The sequence below is a fragment of the Protopterus annectens genome, chromosome 8.part0 (assembly GCF_019279795.1).
Source record: "Protopterus annectens isolate FY-2018-M chromosome 8.part0, PAN1.0, whole genome shotgun sequence".
Taxonomy (NCBI): domain Eukaryota; kingdom Metazoa; phylum Chordata; order Ceratodontiformes; family Protopteridae; genus Protopterus; species Protopterus annectens.
Window position 1 is genome coordinate 18482699 of NC_056741.1, and position 24743 is coordinate 18507441.

The 24743-nt window shown below is 44.0% G+C and overlaps 1 protein-coding gene across 1 annotated transcript in view; it reads right to left on the reverse strand.

Moving 5' to 3' along the window:
* Positions 1 to 24743, reverse strand: part of LOC122807962 (chromodomain-helicase-DNA-binding protein 4-like) — a 1347878-nt gene that overhangs the window by 31721 nt on the left and 1291414 nt on the right. The window contains exon 33 of the mRNA XM_044078994.1: positions 21372 to 21535. Within this exon, the coding sequence (XP_043934929.1) occupies positions 21372 to 21535 (164 nt within the window). The remainder of the gene's footprint in view (positions 1 to 21371; positions 21536 to 24743) is intronic.

Consider the following 24743-nt stretch of genomic DNA (forward strand, 5'->3'; position numbering starts at 1 on the left):
TTTACTAGGCTAATGACAAGGGCCTTTTTAAGCCTAGCCATGCAACCCAAATCTCTTGATAAGTGTAAGCATGGGCCTGGGAGATGAACCATTTACAGGTTACCTATGTCCATTAGAGAGAGAGGTGCCAAACCAGGGATGAATTTCCGGTTTCCCATCCAATTGTCCAAGTTGCACTTGAATTGGTTAGGTCTGCCTCACATGGATGGGGAGCCTGTTCCATAGATGAAGCAGTGCCTGGGATACGTACTCATCTCTTCAGCAGGTCCTATTTATATCACAGGCAAGGTTTAAGTCTCTAGAATGGTTAATTCTGGTGCTGTTTGTTTTGTGGATATCCAAGATGTCCATCAGAGTTGGGTCTGACAATGCCCTGTATGCTAGGCATAGATCTCCATTCAAAAGCCTGTAGGACTGGAGAATACAGGGGACAGGGCATTGAGGCGGTCTGCATAGGAAATTTTACTTATGCCCTGTACTTTTAGTGAGGAACTTCTGCGAACGTGTTCCAATTTTTGGATATGCCTAGTTAGGTACATACCAAAGGGGGTACTGTACTCAATTACAGGTCTGATGAATGCAGAATACAGTAGAACAATAACTTCCTTGGACTTAGATGCCATATCTTCATAAGTTAATAATATAACACTGAATGACTTCACCACTGCAGACACGTAATGGTCAAAGGCTCGATTACTATCTGTCTCTCTCTAAGTCCCTGACTACTGGGTCAACTCTAAGGGGTGTGTTGTCAATATGACAGTTACCAGGGATGGATGACTTCCCAAAGGACACCATTATGCATTTCTTGGCATTTACTTTTAGTCCATGGCTCTGACAATAGTAGTTTGTGTCAGCCCCTCCTGGAGAACATTTGTGTCAGTGTGAGATTCAATTACAGCTTCTAATTTGCAATCATCTGCAAATGTGGTCAGCCAGAGACCACTGACATTGGCCTTTACTTCTGAGAAGTAAATGCCAAAAAGGAGCAGTCCAAGGACTGATCCTTGAGGGACTCCACTTGTAACTGGCCTCTTTGTAAAGGTAGACTCCCCAATTCTAACTTCTTGGGTTTCATCTGTGAGCTGGGTGTCACATGGGTTTGTACCTAACCTCTTGAGTTTGTCAATGCCCAAGTGAGGTATTGTGTCAAATGCCTTGGCCAAGTCAAGGCAGGCAGTGTGAACGATTTTATCCTCATCAATTGCTTTGGTGACCTTCTCAAAGAAGTCCACTGGGTTGAGAAGGCATGATCTGCTCTTGACGAAACCAAACTGGGTTGGGTACAGTGTCTGGAGGTTACCATATCTTTACTGATCAACTCCATGATAATTCATTCCATGGCTTTACATACAAGACTAGTGAGGCTTATGGGTCTGTAGTTTCTAGGGCCCACCTTTGTGCAGAGGGATAACTGTTGCCCTTTCTCCATTCATGAGGCACAAAGCCTGTTTGGAGGTTACATTTAAATAGCAATTCCAGACAGAGGCCGTGATAGGTCGTGTTTCATGGTATTTAGAAGGCATCCTGGGATACGGTCTGGGCGAACTGATGCAGTGTTCTTGGTCTTACAGTATTAAGGAGCTGTTCCCTAGTGATAGTAGGGGGAGTTATATTTTAAGATATTTCCTGAGGGAAGGATGGGGGGGGGGGGGGAGAGGGGTAAAGTTGGAGCTGAATTTATCAACCATGAGGTTTGATACATTTTCTGGCTCAGTATAAGTGGCTTCATTTACAATGAGCTCTGCACACAATTGTGTATTGTCTTTGAGGTTACAGACGCAGCTAAAGAATGCTTTGTGGTCGTCCTTGGCCTGGGAGGCCAAGCTTACCTCAATTTTGGCTTTGGCAGACTATTTGTCCTCTGAGTTTAGTTTGAGGACACTGCTTTTATCCTTGCTGGGTACTGCACCTCCTAATTTTTGCCATGATTTTCTTCCTCCTGTTGTACAGCCTACTGACTTTGTAATTCCACCAGGGTGGCTTGTTTTTTTGAGTTAGTGCTGTACTTTTTCCAGATGGGTACAAATGCCTCTATGCAGCTATTAACATGCTTGTACAGAATTTCTGTGAGCAGTTCTGCATAGGCAGCAGTGTTTTCAGGGTTTATGGGGGCTTAAAATTTTGCCAGCTTGTTACTTAATAGCACAATCAATGGGAAACATAGTATGCAAAGACCCTGGCGACTCGCTAAAGTGTTTAGCTAAAATCTTAGTCCTGTGCTTGATTGTTTTACTTTTCAAGTGAGCACAGAACTGACAGGCATGTCGTACTCTGGGTCCAAACAAGTAATGCAAAAGGAGTGAAAATCCTGGTGTGGTCTCTGCTGTGGCAAGCAGACTCAGTTATCAACTTTAAACCACAAGCCAACTACAAAATTAAAATATGACAAGGCCAGTGACAAAGAACTACACCAAAAATAAAATTTATTGTCAATAGAAATGTTTGGTGTAGTTCGTTTTGTCACTGGACTTTACATATTTTAATTTTACAGTTACCAACTTTCTCTGACACTAGTTAACACATGAGAAGCTCTCCAATGGGGTACTTAGCTTCAGACATATTTCTCTGGTGCAGACCAACTGACGCACTGATTTGCACTCTGCTTTGGGCTCTGACAGCAAGAAAGAACTGAGGTTATGGTGCCAGCTGACTCTCTCTATACCCAGACATCTTGATGCAAGTCAGGGCATCTGCTGGATTCAGGAGGAGAAAATTCTCTGGTAGTAGGGACAGTCAAGGGCTTCCACAGCAGGAAATCCCATCTGTTATTACTGCAACAGAGAAACATGAAAAGCACCCAGTTTTTTTTTTATGAAACTGGGTATCCTGAGAGACACCAGTTTCTAAATTTGAAGGAATACAAAAAAAAATTTTGCATGGTCTTTTCCACGCCTCTGTAAAATGGGGCTCAACTCAATTAACAAAATATATAAAGTAAAACATTAATTTAAGACGGACTATCTTTACAGGGACATTTTAATTGGTGAAGCCACTCTCACATGCTAAGTTAACCCCCCCCCCCCCAGAGTCAGTGAAATCCAGTTTGGTCTTATGTCCAGACAATGGTTGCCAACCCCACCAGCAAGTAAAATTTGGTCACAAGAGCAGAGTGGATAATAGACATCTGCTACTGCAGTCCAGGGTTGGCTAACTTGTCTTTGCCGTAGCCCATTCCCTTGCATGGTGATGAAAAAGAAAGCATGACTCAGGCAGCATACCCAGCCCCAGAAGCCCCTTCCAGCTTAGTCTCTCATGTCCTGGCTTCCATTAGCGCTATAAAGGACCCCCACACCATCGCAGGTCCTCCTCCACCCATGACCGACATGCCCCACCCTCTCCTGCCTGAGAAACCCTAATTGAACTCAGGATGCCCAGGTCATAGTCAGGGTTTTATCCCTTTATGCCACTGGTGAGACTTAAAAGTTAGCAAAAAACATTTTTTTTGGACCAACTCAGTTGTCCTCCAAGGATAAATGTGATTGTGCAAGGTTGGAGGGCAGAAGGAAGAAATTTCAAAAGTCAATATTGCTTCACTGGTGACTGGGTGTGCTCTACTTTCCTTACAATGTTGTTTGCCCAGACTCCTCTACTTCCACTCTGTCAGTTGCTTCTCAATGGCATTTTTAACCAGCTCTGTCCTTAAATACTTTCTGTACAAGGGCCACTATCAGGGTGTGTGTGTGTGCAGGTGATGTAAAATGGGTTGTTTTACTCGGTGACTGAATGGTTTCAGGTTTTTAAAAATATTCTGGAGAGGAGGACAAGCTCTGTCCAAAAAGGTGTCCAGTAACAGCCACTTTATTCTTCTTCCAGCTTTTCCCGGTTAGGGGTTGCCACAGCAGATCACCTGTCCGCTCATGATTGGCAGTGGAGTTTTACGGTGTCGAGTTGACAGCCCAGTGCCCAACCTTCCACAGAAGACTCAAACACGCACTCACACCTAGGGCCAATTTAGTGTGTCCAATCCACCTACAGCATGTCTTTGGGATGTGGGAGGAAATCGGAGCACCCGGAGGAAACCCACGCAACCACAGGGAGGACATGCAGACTCCGCACAGAAGGCACCCCAGCAGAGGATCAAACCGGAGAACCTCTTGCTGTGAGGCAACAACGCTAAACGCTGCACCACCGTGGCTGCCCCGTAACAGCCACTTTATTACTCTCTGGTAAAAGGAGTCTCAACCAAGCATGTTTGTGTACTATATGGTGTCTGCAGCTGCCCCACTACTACTGTAATCAACAGAACTGTACCCAAATTACATTTACATTCTCCGTTTTTAAAAGTAGTCAGTTCACTTGTTCTACCTCTTACAGATTCATCACAATTGCTTTAGCCAAGTCATCTGAAAGAGTCTTCTTGGAATTTAATATGATGAATCTGGTAAATTACTGCTCTAATGGCCTGGAGTGTAACAGATCCAAGCATATTTACTTAATTAAACATTCTGCTCTTCTCAGTGTAGCCAGCTCATAAAACCCATGGATGCATCTACAATACTTCAGCTAGGTCTGCCACACAGTTGCAGGCAAGTTTAGGCCCCTGCAGAATCTATCTTGCTTTGTTGGGTGGGTGACAAGGGACAGAGTTTGAGAACTACTCTCAAACGCATTCTCAAATTCTTAAATGCACAGTGGTAAACAGTTCACAGTTTATCCATGCATGAGAGCGCCAAACAGCTTTTGCGGGTAAATGAAATATTCTTATGCCCCAATTTGAAGTGATCCCTCGAGAGATTCAGGATTTTGTCATGCATCTTCTGAATGGAAAGCTGATGCAATTTTCTTCATCTTCGATGTCATATTTCAGAGAGAAGGAAAGCTGTGCTGGATAAGTTAAATTCTCTTTATCCATGTCTGAAATATGAAATATTGTGGGGAAACTCATCTTCAGCTAGTCAACTCTTATACTCCCTTCCTTTTCTCCAACATTTTCTGTTGAAACTGGAAAAAGTTACAGGTACAGTCTCTCTCTGTGGTCTTTATTACCAGAACAAGCAGCAAAATCTCCCGTTTCACACCTACCTTTTTGTTTGACAAACTTTTGTATTTCCTCCTTAGCATGTACTTCATCAAAAAAATGATTTTGTCCCGCCAGGGAAGAATACCTTTAAGATAACTGGGTACAGCAGTTTGAATCTCACCTGCATCTCGACAATCCATGAATAGTGGAATGAATTTACTCCTTTTCTGCCTGGTGTACAATGAGTAATCTTTCTTCAGAAACACTGTCTCTCACTTTTCGTATTTTGTCCTTCTGCCACAGTTTTTTCAGAATCAATTCCTTCTCCTGGTAGGACTGCATATTTACTATTAAAGGTCTAGGTTTGCTTTGTCATAGCCAGGTTTGGAGCACACACACACAATGTGCCCTTTAGACAAACCCTGCTGTTTAATACCAGTTCAGTTGCTTATTTGTGCTTTCATAAAATTAATGCATTCTATTCCTTTCAGCTTCTCTGGTACAGCTGAAAATCTCAGGTTTTCCCTACGTACTCTGTCCTCTACTTTTATTTCTTTTAAAAAAATTCTCTCTTCCTGAGCAGTCTTGTATTCAAGCCAGCCTTTTCTTCATTTCAACCTCTGATTTTTGCAGCTTTAGCACCTCATCTGAATATCTGTTTAAAGTTTCTTTCATTTTTTTCCAGCCTTTCGTTGTTTGCGTTGATACTCAGTGTTTCATTATTTTCAACCAGGTCTACGAGCAGTTGTGTTATATCTATCTTCCTGTAGGTTACTACTGGAAGTCATGCCTGGAGGTTTCATTGTTTTTTTGCGGAGTAGCTGCAGAATTTTCCACAGTCAGTATTTCTTCCTCACTTTTTGTAGCCCCCCGGTGCTCTATTTCTTTTTTCCTATCATCCACGCAGTACACTTACTAGCCAGTTACTGAAATTTAGCCATAAACACAAAAGCCTACTGGCCTTCTCTGTTGAGTTTCTGTTTTTACACTGGGAGAGAGAGAGAGTTAAGCTGTTAATCTATCAGCTCGGCAGGCACCTGTACAGCTGATGTCAAACTCCTGGACATCCATTCCAATGGCAGAAAGGGAGGTTTTTCTCTTTTTTTTTTTGCAGAACTGCATTTGTTCACTAAATGGTAAAGTGCTGGGCCTCGGCTAGGGTCTCACTGAGCAATGCTTGTAGTGTTTACTCCTGTAATACAAGCCAAAAGGTTAACTTGGCAGATACCTGCTTAGGAAAGTACAGTTTTGAAACTACCATAAATGTAGATGTTCGAGTGTATACACTGCTGCAGTCATTACACACTTGGGTTATTCTGCCGTCAGGCGGTCCCCTCAGTCGGCCTGAGTTCCAAAGTCTTGGTCCGGCGTCGGTTGCTGTCGCTTCTTCCCTGACATCAGTGCGACAGGGGTATACAAGATGCAGCAGACGCCATTTTCTTCAGTTTTTCTTGCCCAAGATGTCAGGTGCCCCCAAAAAGGTAGGCAATGTAAATTGTTAATAAAACATGCATATGAAAAGCAATCAAAAAATTTCAGTTACCAGCAAATACTCCCCATAGGCAGTAAAGGGTAGAAGAGTTAGGTATGTACAAGCATGTAAGAGGGAAAGGAGTGAGGGAGGGTAACCTGGACTGCAGCAGTGTATACACTCTAACATCTACATTTATAGTAGGTACAAAACTGTACTATGTTCATCATGTTACACTGCTGCAGTCATTACACTTGGGTAGAATCCCAAAGCTGAGGTAGGGTGGCTGGTTCTACAAGGCATTAGGGGTGGCTATAAGGCCCTGCAGCACAGCAGTGGCAAAGCCAGCTCTGGATTTAGAGTAAAGAGGCAGATGGTAATGCTTGGTAAAGGTATGTACAGAACTCCAAGTTGCTGCTTCCAAAATGTCCTTGGTATGTATTACTCTAAGGTAGGCAGTTGAAGTGGCTGTTGCCCTGGTAGGAGGAGACCTAATGCTGTTAGGTACAGTTTTCCCATGGTGTGTACAGCAGAAACGTATACAGTGTCCTATCCATTTTGAAATGGTCTGTTTTGAAATGGCTTTTCCCTGTGCTCCTGCAGCATATGCTACAAACAATTGCTCTGTTTTCCTGAAAGCTTTGGTTTTGTCCAAGTAGAAGCGTAACTGCCTGTGTATGTCCAAAGAATGCAAAAGTCTCTCCCCTTTATTCTGTGGGTTTGGATAAAAAGTTGGCAAGTGAATAGTTTGGTTTAGAGCCACACTTGATACCACCTTTGGCATAAAAGTAGGGTTTGTTCTTAAAGACACACTGTCTTGGTGGAAAATGATGAAAGGTTCCACTGCCATTAGTGCCTGTAATTCTGAAACTCTTCGTGCTGAGGTTATTGCCAGGAGCAGAGCAGTTTTCCAAGAGACATTTTAAATCTGCTGAGTTAGCTGGCTCAAAAGGAGGTAAAGTTAGTTTCCAAGATGAAGTTGAGGTCCCAAGTTGGAGTTGGTGCTCTACGGGGTGGGTCTCATGTTTTAGCCCCTCTGAGGTACTGTTTTAGCAAAGGATTAGGAAAAATAGGTGGGTCCATGTTGTAATGAGCAGAGATGTCAGAGGCGTGGATCTTGATGGATGAAAAGGAGAGGCCTTTGTCCAGCATCTCAGTTAAATATTGTAGTATCTGAGGAATATTTGGGACAAGAGAGTCAAGGCTGAGAGCCTGGTTCCAGGAACAAAATCTCTTCCATTTATCCGAATAGGCTTTGCTGGTGCTAGGCCTTCTGATCTCCAGAATGACCATCCATAACAGCTTTGGACAGAGGCATTGCTTGCTTGACTAAGGAATCTGCCATGCAGCCAGGTTTAAAGTCTTTAGCTGGCTGTGAAGTATCTGACTGTTGTGCAGAGTCAGAAGATGTGGGATTTGAGGTATAATCCAGGCTGGACCTTGTGCTAAATTCTTTAAGATTGGGTACCAGTGCTGGCGTGGCCAGTCTGGGGCAATCAGGATCATCTTTGGATATTCTTGTCTGGCTTTTATGAGTACCTTTAGAAGGAGAGGTAGTGGTGGGAAAGCATATATTTGTAGATTTTTCCAGCTGAATGAGAGGGCATCCACTTTCCATGCTTGTGGGTGGTAAGTCCTTGTGCAGAATTTATGTAGCTGGCAGTTCATTGGGGATGCAAACAGATCTATGTCCGGGCTCCACCATTTTTGTATTATCATTCTGAGTATTTGTGGATGTAATTTCCACTCATGCGGATCCATGATGTTTCTGCTCAAGTCGTCTGCCAGTGTGTTTTTCTCTCCTGGCAGGAATTGTGCTTGCAGATGAACTTGATAGGTTATAGAGCTGTGTTCCACAAGGTCATGGTTTGTCTGCAGAGAGGATAAGGAGGAGTGCCCCCTTGCTTGTTTATGTACCACATAAATGTGGTGTTGTCTGTCTTTAGAAGTAGTTGTCCTGGATGCAAAAGGTCCTTGAAGGCTATAAGGGCATTTTGTACAGCTATCATCTCTTTTTGATTGACGTGAAGATGCCTTTGTTCTGCAGGCCACTTGCCCTGAATACATTTTCCTGCCATGTGTGCTCCCCAGGCATAATCTGATGCATCTGTTGTCAGTGTTTGCCTGGCTGTGGGTTGAGTGAAAGGCTGTCCCTTGTTGAGGTGACATGCTTGAGCCCACCATCGAAACTCCTGTTGAAGGCAAGGAATTAGTGGTATTACTGTTTCCAAACTTTGACAGTGTTGAGACCAGACACTCTTTAGGTACCATTGCAGTTTCCTCATATGCAGTCTGGCATATGGAATTAGTAGTATGCAAGATGCCATGTAACCCAAGGCCTGCAGAATTTTTCTTGCAGGGAGTTGGGTCTTTGTTGCCATCAATTGAAAATATTGAGTCAGTTGTCCTTGCTTGTCTGGTGTGACATAAGCCATCTGGGCCGTTGTATTCAAGCTGGCACCCAGGAATATTATCTCTTGTGAGGGCACTAGTTTTGACTTCTTTTCGTTTACTGTGTACCCTTGGCAACTTCACTTTTTTTTTTACAAACGCCAGAGGCTTTAGAAGAATGTCCTTGCTCTCTGCTTGAATCAGGCAGTCGCCCAGGTACGGATAAATTTAAATTCCTTTCTGTCTGCAAAATGCAATTACGGTGCCAGGCACTTTTGACCCTGGGCACAGTAGGTAAGCCAAAGGGCAGTGCAGAGAATTGGTAGTGCATTGAACCAGCTATGAATCTGAGGTATCTTCTGCAGTTTTGTCTGATAGGGACATGCAGGTATGCCTCCTTGAGGTCCAAAGTTACGAGCCAAGCTTTCTTGCCCAGCATAGGAAGAAGCTGCTGTAATGTCAACATTTTGAATTTTAGAACATCCAGGTACGTGTTTAGAGAAGAAAGATCCAAAATGGGCCTCCAGGCTTTGTCCTTTCTGGGAACCAGAAAGAGTCTTGAGTAAAATCCTTGTCCTTGCTCCTGTGTTGGTACCTTTTGAATAGCTCTCATGTCCACGAGTGCTGTAATTTGTCTGAGCCTCTGCCCATTGATTTGGTGGCAGATTTGGCATTCCTTTTAGCCTTGGCAGAGTGTGAAAGTGGAACCTGTAACCTTGAGATACAATGTTGAGAACCCATTTGTCTTTGGTGATCATATGCCAATTGTGACAGAAAAGTGCCAGTTTTCCTCCCAAGGGGGCTGCCAAGAGAGAACTGTTTGGCAGCTGTAGTGGGAAGTCATTGGGGCTGTTTTTTGTAAGATTGAGGCCCGTCATCCCCCTTCTTTCTGGGTTGATGCACCCCACTGTCGAGGCCTGTAAGGTCCTTGTGGTTGACCTCTATACCTCTTGGACGTCTATCTGCCCCTTTGAGGTCTAACTGGAAAGGACCAATTCTTTGTTGGCCAATTTCTACTAAATCGAGGAGGCTGAACCTGTAAGAAATCCTTCACCGTTTGCAGATTTTGCCTTATCCTCCCATTTTCTTTAATACCTCTTCTGCCTTAACTCCAAATAAAACATCCTGCTGCAAAGGTGCTTCCAATAACTTTGCTTTAACATGATCTGGTAATGTCTGTTCTTTTAACCAAGCATGTCTTCTAATGACAGATCCTGTAACTGCTGCTCTGCAAGAGGCCTCTAATGAATCAAAACCACATTGCAGAGTATGTTTTCCCACTTGTTCAGCTGCATGCAATAAATCCTGCATTTCTTTATAATTAGGAAGATCTGAGTTTGGAAGCATTTTTTTGTTTCAACTGAGACATCAAATATTGCTGATATTTTAGCATGTGAAACTGGCAATTCAAGGCCCTCATTGCTAAAGTTGCAGATGTATATACTTTCTTCCCCCATCTATCTTCTAATGCTCTGGAATCTCTGTCAGAGGGGACTGGATTCTTTGCTGAGGAGGCTTTTACCCCTTTGGGGCCCTGAGAAATAGTTTCAGGGTCAGCAGCAGGGCTTTTATAAAGAAATTTGTGAGAGTCAGGGACTCTGTAGTATCTGTCTGGCTTAACTGGAGCAGGAGGCAAAGAATCAGGATTTAAACTGGATTCAGTATACACATCATCCACAATATCTAACACTGGCGGAATAGCAAGGGGTCTGTGTTGTGGTAATAAAAGGAAATCTCTGAGCCTTTTCTTGGACTCTGAATAATCCTGGCCCTCCCAATGGAAATGCTCCCTTGTGGTATGCAAGGTTTCCCCAAAGGAGTAGTCCTCTGGCAGAGAGGCTGAAAGAATGGATTCCTCAGCATCAGAATCCTAATAGGGGGGTAAAGAGTATCCTAGGTCTGAGGGTGAATCTGAGGAGATGGATACCTGGTCGGATGAGTCAGTCTGCATCCTGTCTAGGCCTTTTATCAGGAGGGGGATGGGACCCCCTGATTAGAGTGATTAAGTCTTCGGCCATTTAGAGCATTTGTTTCTTAGGCATGGAGGCCTGTCCTGGTGAATGTTGAATTTGTTTCTTTGTTTTTAAAGGAGTTTTAGACTTAGCAAAAGATTTAATGGTTAAATGATTAGGTCTGAAAACACCGTCTGAAGCTACGGGTTGCTCAGCTACTCCGGATCCCTCTGAAGGGTTAGGCTCAGTAGGCTGTAAATCTGGTGCGTCTGAAGGCCCAGCCATCTCCACGTGGGAGTCAGAAACAGCCTGAGGTTCTAAAGGAGCGGTAGTCAGGGGCTGCAAAGGCGCCTCGCTGAAAACCAGAGAACCAGCGACTGGCCTACAAGAGGCTTTGTTGTCAGTTTTGGGCCTCAGATGCCTGTTCTTGTCTTTGCGCTTTTTGTGTATTCCAGTCGTCGGCAGTTCCGACGGCATGGTATAATTGAATTTTCTGCCAAAATAATGTTGGGCAAAGTCATATGTTTAATAGTGCACTTGGTAAACCCTAGCACAAAACAGACAACCTGTGAAGTCATGGTCTGGGCCTAGGCATGGGATACAATAAGAATGGAAATCCTTATGAGGTATTTGCTTCCCACAAGAAATACAGTTAACTTTTACTGACATTGGTCTGAGGCAAGAAAAAGTTTCCCCAACGGGGTACTTAACTTTGTAGAAGACTTTGGTTCTGGATTCGGAATGAAAATCACAGGAGTCGGCCGACTGGCACTTGCGAACTGCTTTTGCTTCGGGCACCGTGCGGCAATGAAGACTGAAGAAAATGGCATCGGCTGCATATATACCCCTGTCTCACTGACGTCAGGGAAGAAGCGACAGCAACCGACGCCGGACCAAGACTATGGAACTCAGGCCGACTGAGGGACCACCTGACGGCAGGATAACCCAAGTGTAATGACTGCAGCAGTGTAACACGATGAACTTCCAGTATCCTGCCTGAGCACAGAAAACTTCTGCCTGGCTGCAAGTGAAAATATTTACAGATTGCCACCACGGGGACAATGACAGTTACAGAAACTTAAGGCTTCAACAGGGCCTGTGGACTTGAGCTTCTCTCTGCATGGGTGGTGTGGTCACTATGATCTCAAGCTCTCTACCTGCTGATTCTTTAATCATACACTTGGTTTATCAATTTTCCTTTGTCTGTGACCTCAAAAAATCTTTTGGTATTAACATTACAGGTTGACTTGTATCTGGAGTATCGTGGAAGTCCCTTGATGCTTAGCCAACATGTTTTTGTACTGTAGACAGATCAGAAGATTTTTAGTAAATATACACCATAGGGCTTGTAGTAAGAAATTTTGTGATTTCCTTTCAGGTAAAACAGGAAGATTTTTTTTTTCAGGAGTCAAGAGACCTCAGAAAAAAACTGCCACAACAAACTACACATTTCTCACAATGAAAATTAATTAAATAAGCAAACAAGGTCAATATACAGTAAAGCAATTAGAAAAATAGTTCCCACATAGGGTACTTATTCTCTAGAAACTGCCTGGAAGGGATCAGACTGCTGCTAGAGAGGGAGACACACAGAGAAAGAAACCGTAGTGCAAGCTGCTCTCCCTTCTAAATGAATACAATACATCATCATCCTGGGCAAGCGGACTTCTGCTCTCCAATGTGGATGTCAAACGGCTCAGGAAAGCAAGCCAGAAGGGCAGAAATCCATCTACTGCCAACTTCCATGATGAAGAATGGGTCTGTACCAATGACCCTGGCAAGGGATGATTTTTTTTCCCCCCTGAAAGGCAAGAGAGGGCCTTTTTCAAAATTAGGAAGAATTAGTGTGCCCCTGCTGTGGTAAAAATCTCCCATTTATTAATATGGCCCTCAAGTGCCCAGACACAGTTAGCAAATCTTCAATAACCAGTTCTCCACAGCCCAGAAAAAGAATGTGGCAGGCAGTCAAGTCTCCTGCTTTGACACCATGGACTAAAGCAGATAACTCTGCTGAGGGCTTTTGCTGAATCTGCTGCTGTACCTGTGAGCCACAGAGTTTGAAAGGAAACTTCCCACTGCCATGTTCTCTTTCAAAAGATGAGCCAACTAGTTTCCAAGTTTTACACAGGTTGAGGGTAAAGATCATATGGCATTTGTCCTTGAGTGTCAAACATTTTAAAATGTTGACAGGGTAGCAAAAGGTGCATTCTGCAGGTGCTGTTATTGAATGATCACGGATATCCAAAAAGTTTAACCACAAGTACTTCAGTATACTGGCAGCTGCCACCCTCAATTTTGCAAAGTCGCAGGCCTCAAAGCCTGGAAGCAAAGCAATTTCTTGCCAAAATAATTCAAGCATAATTCGTCATTAGGTAAAGTATTACTGGTGGGCACCAGCCTGGAGCTCACACTCATCAAGCATGGCGACTACCATCATGTCAGCAACTGGGTTCCTGTATTTAGCTCTTTCCCTCACTTTATACAAAGCAGTCAGCTTTTCAGGAACACTTGGGAGCTGTAAAGCTGGCTCCATGGATACATTCTCAAAAGCATCTTCAAATAAAATGCCCAGAACAGTGGAGTGGCAGAGAGTTGGGTTCATCATACCCAGAACAGTGGAGGAGTGGCGGAGAGTTGGGTTCATCATGCCCAGAACAGTGGTGGAGTGGCAGAGAGTTGTGCTTATCTATGTCCAACAGGGCCCATGTATCAAGTCCAACATTTCATTTGACCAGCACTTAAAATGCTTGCTCATAAGGATGTTCTTCATTCCACATTGCTGCAGTCCTAACTATTGGGTAGTCCGCTGTCCAGTCGGCCCGAATACCAAAGTATATGGCTGACGTCGGTCAGGGCGCATTAGACTGACGTCAGTACGTCAGGGTACTAATGCGCATGACCGACGTCATATCCTCAGTCTTTTTTGCCGCATGGTCCGATGCAGAAGCAATTTTGCGAGTGCAGGTTGGCGTTCTGAAAGTTTCTGAAGTCAGAGTTTCAGACCGAATCAAAGTTGGCTAAGTACCCCGTTGGGGAATATTTTGTTTTTTTTCTTGCCTCAGTATTTAACCGGATGTCAGAAAAAAGTGAATAACTGTATTTCTTGTGGGAAACAGATACCTCATAGGGATTACCATACTTTGTGTATACCTTGTTTAGGGCCTGAGCACGACGTTGTTGGATGCCGCTCTTGTGCTAGATTTAACAAACGCACTATTAAGAGAAGGTTAGACTGTGCCAGGTTAGTTTTTGGGAAGCGTTGTAATTATAAAATGCCGTTGAGGCTCCGACGCCCGCTTCGGCCAAAAAGCGCAAGGACAAAGCAGCAAAGCCTAGAGTGGAAGAACCGACAGTCCTAGACGTCGGATCTTTAGAAGGCTCAGTGGAGCCGGAGATTTTGCCAGGTGTTTCTTTGGAGTCTCAGGGAGAGACTTTACTGTTACAGGATGTATCCTCGCAGGAAGTAGGCCAGGCTGAGGGGGCTTCTCAGGTGGCTGTTCTTCCCTCTCTTCCTAAGGTGGTTAGAGCCTCCCCTTCTGTTTCCAAGGCTTCTTTGAGAGGCAGGCCAAGTTTAACTTCAGTGGGGGTTTCTCCTAGTGCTTCAGGGTCTTTGCCTAAGAAACATATGCTTAAAATGGCAGAGGATTTGATTACTATGATTAGAGGTTCTATGCCCCCTCCTGATAAGAGGCCTAGGGTGGAACCTGAGTTTGAGAGTTTTGAGCAAGGTTCGGAGGCTTCCGAGTCTTCGGCTGAAGACTTGCAGGAGTATCCTCCTTATTCTGATTCTGATGTGGATGATTCTACTCCTTCAGCTTCTCCTCCTGAGGATTTTTCATTTTCAGAGACTCTGCATTCCATGAGGGAGCATTTTAAATGGGAAGGTCAAGATTTCTCTGATTCCAGGAAGAGGCTTAGGGAATTCTTGTTTTTACCCCAGCATGCATAGGCCTTTAGCTATACCTCCTGTTCTGAATGTGGTGGAAGATGTTTTTGCAGAGGCTTCCCTCAATCCTGATTCTTTGCCTCCTGCCCCAGTTAAACCGGATAGGTACTATAGGGTGCCTGAAGCTCATAAGTATCTTTTTAAGAGTCCTAGGGCAGACCCGGAAACGGTCTCTCAGGGGCCTAAAGGTGTGAAGGCCTCTGTTGTTAAAAATCCTGTTCCTCCTGATAAAGAGGCAAGGGCTTTGGATAGATGGGGAAAGAAAGTGTATACTTCTTCCACTTTAGCCATGAGGGCGTTGAATTGTCAGTTTCACATGTTAAAATATCAGAATTATCTCCTTTCACTATTGAAATCTAAGGTGGATGCTCTGGCAGAAGGTATTGAGTGTAAAGAGTTGCAGGATTTAGTTCATGTGTCTGAACAGGTGGGTAAACATTCCTTGCAATGTGGTTTTGATGCTGTGCAGGCCTCCTCGAGGGTGGCTGCCACTGGTTCTGTTCTTCGTAGGCATGCCTGGTTGAGAGATCAGAATTTAGCTGAGCATGTTAAAACAAGGATTTTGGATGCTCCTTTGCAGTCTGATGTGTTGTTTGGTTCGCCTGTGGAAGCAGTCTTAAAGAAAATGGAGGACAAGGCTAAGTCTATGCAAATTGTTCAGGATTTTTTGCAGGTGCAGCCTCCGAAGTTTAGTAGAAATTGGCCTACTAAGGGATGGACTTATCCTGCTTATGATTCCCAGTCTAGGGGTAGGTCTAGACGTGGTAGGGGCAGAGCTCAAGGTTCTTTTAGGCCTAGGACAGGGAGTTCCCCTGCTCAGACTTCTGGTGAGGGCAGGGGTCAGTCCTTTCGTAAGCAGACCCAATGACCTGCCTTTTCAGCTGCCAGTACATTCTCGCCTGGCAGCACCTTTGGGAGGAAGGCTGTCTCTTTTCAAAGAAAATTGGGATTTAATTACCCAAGACAGATGGGTTCTGGATATCATTCACCACGGTTACAGGTTTTATTTCCATACCATGCCTCCTTTCAAAGGCATGCCAGACATTCCTCCTCTACAAAGACAAGAGGCTCACAAGCAAATTTCTCTGTTGCTCCACATAGGGGCCATTCAGCCAGTTCCTGTGCCAGAAAGGGGCCTAGGATTTTATTCTCGCCTGTTCCTAGTACCGAAGAAGGGGAACACGTGGAGGCCAATTTTGGATTTATCTATCCTCAACACTTATCTGGACATTCCCAAGTTCAAAATGTTGACGTTACAACAGCTTTTACCTCTGCTGGGCAAGGATCACTGGATGGTAACTTTAGATCTCAAGGAAGCTTACCTTCATGTGCCTATAAGACTAAGTTGCAGGAAGTATCTGCGTTTGAGCTGGAAATTCTCATTATCAGTTCTCTGCATTGCCCTTTGGCTTATCCACTGCGCCCAGAGTATTCACAAAGGTTCTGGCTCCAGTGATAGCTTACTTCAGGCTAAAAGGAATTCAAATCTATCCTTACTTGGACGACTGCCTGATTCTAGCTCAAGAAAAGGAAGACCTTCTACAGCATTTGGATTATGTCATAGCAGTGCTAAGATGCCTAGGGTATTCTGTGAGCGAAATAAAGTCCAGTCTAGTACCCTCTCAAGACATGTGCTTTCTGGGTGTGAGACTGAATACAGCAGCCCAGATGGCCTTTTTAACCCCGGACAAACAAAAGAATCTTTCCAGTTACTTCCATCAACTATCTCTTCAGTCCGGGCTGACTGCAAGGACAGTCCTTCAAGCCTTAGGGTTCATGGCATCTTGTATTCTGGTGCTTCCCAATGCCAAACTGCATATGAGGAAGCTGCAATGGTATCTCAAAAATGTATGGACACAGCACTGCTAGGATTTGGACACTGTCATTCAAATAATACCTTGCATTCAAAAGGAATTTTTGTGGTGGGCTCAGGAATGTCACCTAAACAAGGGACTCTCTGTGACCCGGCCAGAGGCGAGTCAGATTCTAACGACAGATGCCTCAGACATTGCTTGGGGAGCTCATCTAAATGGAAAGTGGATACAAGACAAGTGGCCTGCCAGACTACAGCATCTACATATCAACATGAAAGAGATGTTAGCAGTCCAGTTTGCATTAATGGCTTTCAAGGAGTTACTTCTTCCAGGGCAGGTGTTGATTCTAACAGACAACACAACTGTCATGTGGTACATCAACAAACAAGGGGGAACACATTCTTACCCATTGTGCAGGCAAGCAATGATTTTATGGGAGACTGCTCAGCTTGCAACTAACTCTTCAGGCAAGGTTTCTGCCAGGAGCACAGAACTCCTTAGCAGATGTGTTAAGCAGACAAATCATGGATCCCCACGAGTGGAAACTGGATCTTCATGTATTTCAAAAATTGACTGTCATGGGGAACTCCAGACATAGATCTGTTCGCTTCTCCATTAAACCACCAGCTGCCAAAGTTTTGCACAAAGAGGTTTCATCACACAGCTTGGAAAGTGGATGCTCTTTCTTTCAGTTGGAAAAATCTTCATGTGTATGCTTTTCCACCTCTGCCTCTTCTCCCAAAGGTGCTTCTAAAGGTCAGACAAGACAAGCCAAGGATGATTTTAATAGCTCCAGATTGGCCTCGGCAGCACTGGTACCCATTACTGAGGAGTCTGGTAAGGAAGCCTCCATGGCCTTTACCCTTGATTCCACACCTGTTGTCTCAGAGGGACGGTCACCTGCTCAATGTCAAGCTTCAATTTCTTCATCTAACAGCCTGGCATATTCTGTTTTGAAAGACAGCAGGTCTCAACTTCCTCAACAAGTTTTAAATGTGATTATGGAAGCCAGAAGACCTAGTACAAGGAAAGTGTACGCAGAAAAATGGAAGAGATTTTTATTTTGGAGTGCAGCAAACAATTTGGTGATTTCTGAGCCTAATTTGAGTGTGGCTCTTCAATATCTTACTGAGTTATTGGACAAAGGTTTGTCTTTCTCTTCCATTAAGATTCATGCTGCAGCAATTTCAGCTCACTATGATTGTGACCCACCATTGTTTTCGCATCCTTTGTTCAAGCAATTTCTTAGAGGGCAAAGAATATAAGACCCCACGTAGAGCTCCTACTCCTGCTTGGGATCTCAATTTTGTGTTGGAGAAACTTACTCTACAACCTTTTGAGCCTCGGCTACTGCTGAATTGAAATATTTGTCATGGAAGACTGCTTTTTGTTGGCCATTACTTCTGCAAGAAGGGTTTCTGAGTTGCAGGCCCTTATGGCGGTAGAGCCTTTTTGATTTTTCATAAGGATAGGGTATCTTTACGCACTAATCCTTCCTTTATGCCTAAGGTGGTTTCTAGTGTGGCTTTAAACCAAACTATTCATTTGCCTACTTTTATGCAGATCCCCAAAATAAAGGGGAAAAGATTCTGCACACTTTAGATGTACACAGGCAATTGCGTTATTATTTGAGCAGGACTAAGGATTTTAGGCAGTCTCAGCAGTTGTTTGTTTCTTTTGCTTTGGGTTCAGAGGGCAAGCCTGTGTCAAAACAAACTATTTCTAGGTGGATTGGGTTTTGCATTGCATTTTGTTATTCCCATCATGGCAAGGAGATTCCAGCTGGAATTAGGCCTCATTCCACTAGGGCTACTGCCACTTCTACAGCATTTCTAAGGGGTGGCCACTAAGGATATTTTGGAGGCAGCTACTTGGAGTTCAGTGCATACTTTCTCTAAGCATTATCACCTTCCTCTCTACTCTAAGTCTAGGGCTGGTTTTGCCACAGCTATTTTGCAAGGCATGTTGTCAGTTCCTGCTTCCTTATGATTTGCCAGCCTCCCTTACCTCTGCTTTGGGATTCTACCCAATAGTTAGGACTGCAGCAATGTGGAATGAAGAACATAGTACAGTTTTGTACCTACCATAAATGTAGATGTTCGAGGATCCACATTGCTGCAGTCCAATTTACCCTCCCTCCTTCCCCTCTGTGTTTAAGGGTGGTTGTGTAGGTGAGGTTATATTCTGGTAATTTTGTATATATTGTACATATTTTTGGTGCAGGTATGTTTGGATTTTTTGGTTTTGGCCTTAGCTTTTCAGGGTCTTCTGACATCTGGGGCAAGAAAAGACTGAGGATATGACGTCGGTCATGCGCATTAGTACCCTGACGTACTGACGTCAGTCTAATGCGCCCTGACCGACGTCAGCCATATACTTTGGTATTCGGGCCGACTGGACAGCGGACTACCCAATAGTTAGGACTGCAGCAATGTGGATCCTCGAACATCTACATTTATGGTAGGTACAAAACTGTACTTTAAGCACCTCACCGAATAACAAGGTTTTACTACACAACTGCGATGGTCATCAGTACTGTGTCCCAGGGTGGGGGTGAGGAGAGTGCAATTTCCCTCTTTTCTTCTTCCTCAGTACTTTCTGAACAAATGGGCATCTCAGCAAAGGAAACTCACCCTCTTAGCATGAATCCAAGTACTCAAACAACCGGGTTCTCCTTGTAAGTACTCAAAGAAACCGGGTTCTCCTTGCTGGGACTTCAGCCCTTTGCCACGCCACAATAAACTCTTTAGTAAGTTTTCATTAGTCTACAATGTCCAGGACAGATGCTGGGGGATCATCTTTAACAAGACAACACCCGATCCAAGGACAGCAGAGCATTTACATCCAGAGAAGCAGTTGTCTAAAGGGGGGGGGGAATAAATAAAAAAGCTATGACAGACTAGAGTTCTGCTCAGTAAAAATTGTAGGAATATCCTCCAGGTCTTCCCTTTGGGCTTGTACCAAATGCCAGGGGAAATGACATCCAAACTAAAACAGTGATAAGTTACTTACCAGGCCTTGCCATCAATATAAGCCATTACCTTACTGTTGTCCTCCTGAGATGCTTTACCCCACAGCTCTGCCACAGTCACTGAGAGCCTTATCAGGTGCCTCTATGGAACAAGACAGAAGATCTCTCAAGTCATGTGCACCCCCCCCATCTACTCTCCTGTATTAATTACTGGGCTATTCCACTGTCCCGTGACTTTTTTGGCATTTTATTGTTGTACATGTGGAGGCAGCTCCTACAGACTTAGAGGTGTGGACATTCCCTGGCCTAAGACAACCAATTTCTGGTGCTCCAAAAAGGCCTTCAGTGTTTTCCCTCCACTCTATACAGGGTCTTCTTCCTACAATGAATGCTCTGTATACTTGAGTGCAGGGTGGTTTTCTACTAGAAAGAAAATGCACTGAAGGTGCAAGTTTTATGACTGACCTGTCTTCCACAAGCCCATTTGTTGATGATGTTTGGCAAAGTCAGTCTTGAACACATCTACAGTAAACACTTAATCAAAAAGACAATTTTAACATATCAAGCCAAGTAAATGTTTAAAAAGAATTTTCCCGTAAAAGTACTTACTGCTTTGGAAAAAGGCTTGCTAGGCTGCTGTGATTTGATATGCCTGTACCATGGCCAAAAGAATTAAAGATGACATGGGACACTGTACCTTTTCGACCCACCAGCAGTTTGAAGTCCCTACCATGGAGACGAAAACAGCCTGTGCTGGGGACTCGGAATCAGGCTAGTCAAATATCCATCATAACGAATGCTACTACAACAATGGTCCTGTATAATACCTAGTTAGCTACCCCTACTACCTGAAGCAAAAAGTCTGGGTTTAATGGCCAACGTCTGAGTAAGGGTTAGCTAAGATGAGGTAGGGTTATTCACTCCAGGCGATCCAAAAACAAAGTACTGTGTGAAAAATGGAAACATTTCCATTCTGACTTTCTGGGTGACAAAGACAACTTTTACTTGTCAGAAAAAGGTCATCCACTGTTACAGATGGTCTGATCTCTTGGACGTTTTATAAATCTCTTGGGGCTTGTGGCTCTGCTTGGCATCATATAAAGGAACAATGAATTTTGTACATTTGGTTATTACCACTGTGACAGAGGGATCACTGGTGCAATAAGCTACAGTCACTGTGTACTCGAGCCCTAACAAGAAAATGGGATTATTCCTCTGCAGGAAGTTGTCATCCAACTGTAGAAACGTTAGCGATGTGCTTCACGGAACAGCGCAACCACATTCTGTTGCATCTTACAGCAAAATGTCACCTTTGGAGGCTTGACAAGATGACTCATTTTACGCCCAAGACTGATGGTCCTTTTTGAATTCCTCTGACAGTTCACCTTATGTAGAACCACTGCAAGAAAGCAAAGCACGCTCACCATAAACACAAAGTGCAAGACTGCAAACACCTGTGTTTTTGGACATTTCTGCACTAGGTACTCCCTCCGAATCATGAGAAACTGCTTTTAAGATGATCAAAAACGGACTCCATATTGCTTCAACAACGGGTTTAAGCATAACCATGCATGTAAAATTTTTACCTCAGCTCAGTTTTTGTAAGTAACATTTAAACCATTGCAATTTCTTGTAGTCTCTTTACATCTACTGTACAACATGAATCCTTACTACTTATCCCAAACCTACAACATATTACACATGCTGCTTACAATTTCTTTCCGAATATACAAGCACAATATCAAGATACATCATATAACCCTATCCCAGGATCGCTGCTGAAGTGAGTTCAATGTGCATTATGGATTATGCAACCAAAATGGAGGACAAAAACAGTAAGAAAGGACTAACAATTCTATATACCTGAGGAGGTGGAGGTTCATTACTGCGGTTTGCTAGGCGACTCAATATGTTCCTCTCGGACATCTGTAAGCGAACTGCCACAGGTGGTATCCTAGCAATAGTTGCTGGAAGGCGGGTTACATCTGCCTTCATGTCACTGAGCAGCTCCTCCAACTGTTTCAGAACTGGATAACAAAAAAGGGAGTTAATCTTACAACTATACTGCTCTCAGCCTCTAAAATGAAAGATCAACCATTACCAAAAACAATTATGAATTACTCCAAATACATCAAAACAAGTTCTTTGTAGTCCATGATTTTTGCTCAATATATTCAAAATAAAAATATATAAAAAGTACAGTTTTGTACCTACCATAAATGTAGATGTCCGATAGGAATGCATCTGCAGCCCTTACAAATGGGTTGTCATGTCGTCAGGCAGCCCTTCGGTCGGCCGGATTCCAAAGTCTGGGTCTGGCCTCGGCTGGTGTCGCACTTCACCCGACGTCATAGCTGCAGTTATTCGGGTATAAAGGCATCAGCCGACGCCATTTTCCTCAGTGTTTCTTGCCCCAGATGCCAGGTGCCCTCTTGGAAGGCTAAATTTGGATAAATGCCAATGATTCCAAATAGTAGAGAGCAAACACAAAAAATAAGCATGTATGTACATATATACAACAAATACACCATAATAGATTCCCCAGCTAGCTATAAGATGGGCAAATACCCTAGGGGCACCACAGAGGGGAGGCGGGTGGGTAATCCTGACTGCAGATGCATTCCTATCGGACATCTACATTTATGGTAGGTACAAAACTGTACTATGTCCTTCAAGGATGCATCTGCAGTCCTTACAAATGGGTAGAATACCATAGCCAAACTGGGGAGGTGGACAAATAAAGTTATGGTGTAGTTAGGATCCCTTGCAAAACAGCAGTGGCAAAGCCTGCTCGGGATCTAGAGTATAAAGGTAAATTATAATGCTTGGCAAATGTATGCACGGAGCTCCAAGTAGCAGCTTCTAAAATGTCCTTGGTAGCCACTCCTCGTAAGAAGGCTGTGGTAGTGGCTGTTGCCCTTGTAGAGTGAGGCCTGATGTTCTCTGGAGTTTTCTTTCCATGGTAGGAGTAACAAAATCTAATGCAATTTCCTATCCACTTGGAGATTGTCTGTTTTGAAATTGCTTTTCCTTCCCTTCCTGTTGCATATGCTACCAGTAGCTGGTCAGTTTTTCTATTGCCCTTGGTCCTGTCCAGGTAATAGCGTAATTGTCTATGCACATCCAAGGTATGTAATAGTCCTTCTCCCCTGTTCTGTGGGTTAGGGAAGAATGTAGGTAGGTGGATAGCCTGATTTAAGGAAACTCTGGAAACCACCTTAGGCATAAAGGAAGGATTTATTCTCATGGACACTATCTTGATGGAAGATCAGGAAGGGTTGTACTGCCATTAATGCCTGAAGTTCAGATACCCTTCTTGCTGAAGTGATTGCCAGCAGGAAAGCAGTCTTCCATGATAAGTATTGCAAATCTGATGTTGCTGCTGGTTCGAAAGGAGGAAGTGTCAATTTTTCTAGCACAAAGTTCAAGTCCCATGCTGGTAATGGTGGCTTCCTAGGAGGCTTTACATTTTTAATTCCTCTCAGAAACTGTCTTAGCAGAGGATGCGAGAAGACAGGAGGATCCAAGTCGTACTCTGCTGAAATAGCTGATGCATGAATCTTGATGGAGTAGGACAGGCCTGTGTGGAAGAACTCTGCCAAGTATTCCAGAATGTTGGCTATGTTTACCAGTGACACATCATCTCCTTTTTCAGTACTCCAAATGAGATATCTTTTCCATTTTGCTGAGTAATTTTTTCTCGTTGAGGGCCTGCGAGCCTCAAGGATAATGTCTTTAACCCTTTGGGATAAATTTGGGTTAATTGGTCTTATGCAATGTTCCAGGCAGTCAGCTGCAGAGTTTTCAGGTTGGGATGCAGATTGCTGCAATTGTTCTGTGTTAACAGCAAGGGAACCAGGGGAAGTGGCCACATTTGTTCCCGAGACAGGCTCCTCAGTAATGGGTACCAATGTTGCCTTGGCCAGTCTGGAGCTATCAGAATGATCCTTGGACGGTTCTCTTTGATCTTCAATAGCACTTTGTGCATCAAAGGAAGTGGTGGAAATGCATATGCTGCCATGTTTTTCCAACTGAAGGATAGGGAGTCCACCTTCCAAGCAAGTGGGTGGTACGTCCTTGTGCAGAATTTCTTTAGTTGGTGATTGTGTGGGGATGCAAATAAGTCTATTTCTGGGAGTCCCCATTTTTTTGTAATGGTTTTGAAGATGTCCGGGTGCAGCATCCATTCGTGGGCATCCGTGGTTGTCCTGCTTAAAATGTCTGCTAGGATGTTTTCTTTTCCTGGTACAAAAATTGCTTTCAACTGTATGTTGTAGCTCAGGGCCACATTCCAGAGATCCAGTGCCATCCGGCAAAGAGGGTATGAGTGTGTGCCTCCCTGTTTGTTGATGTACCACATAACTGTGGTGTTGTCTGTCCTTACCATCAGTAGGCCTTGCTGAAGGAATGGTCTGAATGCCTGAATTGCCAGTTTTACTGCCAGCATTTCCTTTAGGTTTATGTGTAGGTGCAGTTGGTTTTGAGACCATAAGCCTTGTATGCACTTGTCCAGCATGAGTGCCCCCCAACCGAGGTCTGAGGCGTCTGTCGTGATGGTTTGGCTTGGTTGAGCACTGTGAAAGGGCAATCCTGTGTTTGATTGACAAGCCTGAGCCCACCAAAGGAATTCTTGCTTCAGGCATGGAATAATGGGAATCTGGGTTTCCAAGCTGTTCTTGTGTTGAGACCATAAATTCCTTAGGTACCACTGTAGTTTTCTCATATGCAGCCTGGCATGAGGAACCATTATTATGCAGGATGCCATGAATCCCAAGGCTTGCAGAACTTTTCTTGCTGTCAGATGGTTCTGTTTTGTTAAGGCCAGGAAGTAGAGAGGTAGCTGCTCCTGTTTTTCTACTGTTAGGAATGCCATTTGCCTTGTTGTGTCCAACTCTGCACCCAAAAAGGTTATTCTCTGGGATGGTATCAGTCTTGACTTTTTTAAATTGACTGTGTATCCCAGGGCTTGTAGCAGATAAATGACCCTTTGTAAATCTTCTGCTAGCTTGCTTTCGTTGTCCGCTTGTATCAGGCAGTCGTCCAGGTATGGGTAAGATTTGGATTCCCTGAAGCCTGCAATGAGCAATTACTGATGCCAGGCATTTCGTCAACACTCTGGGCGCAGTAGATAAGCCAAAGGGCAATGCTGAGAATTGATAATGCTCTGATCCTGCAAGAAATCTGAGGTATCTTCTGCAGTTTGGTCGTATGGGGACGTGCAGGTATGCCTCCTTG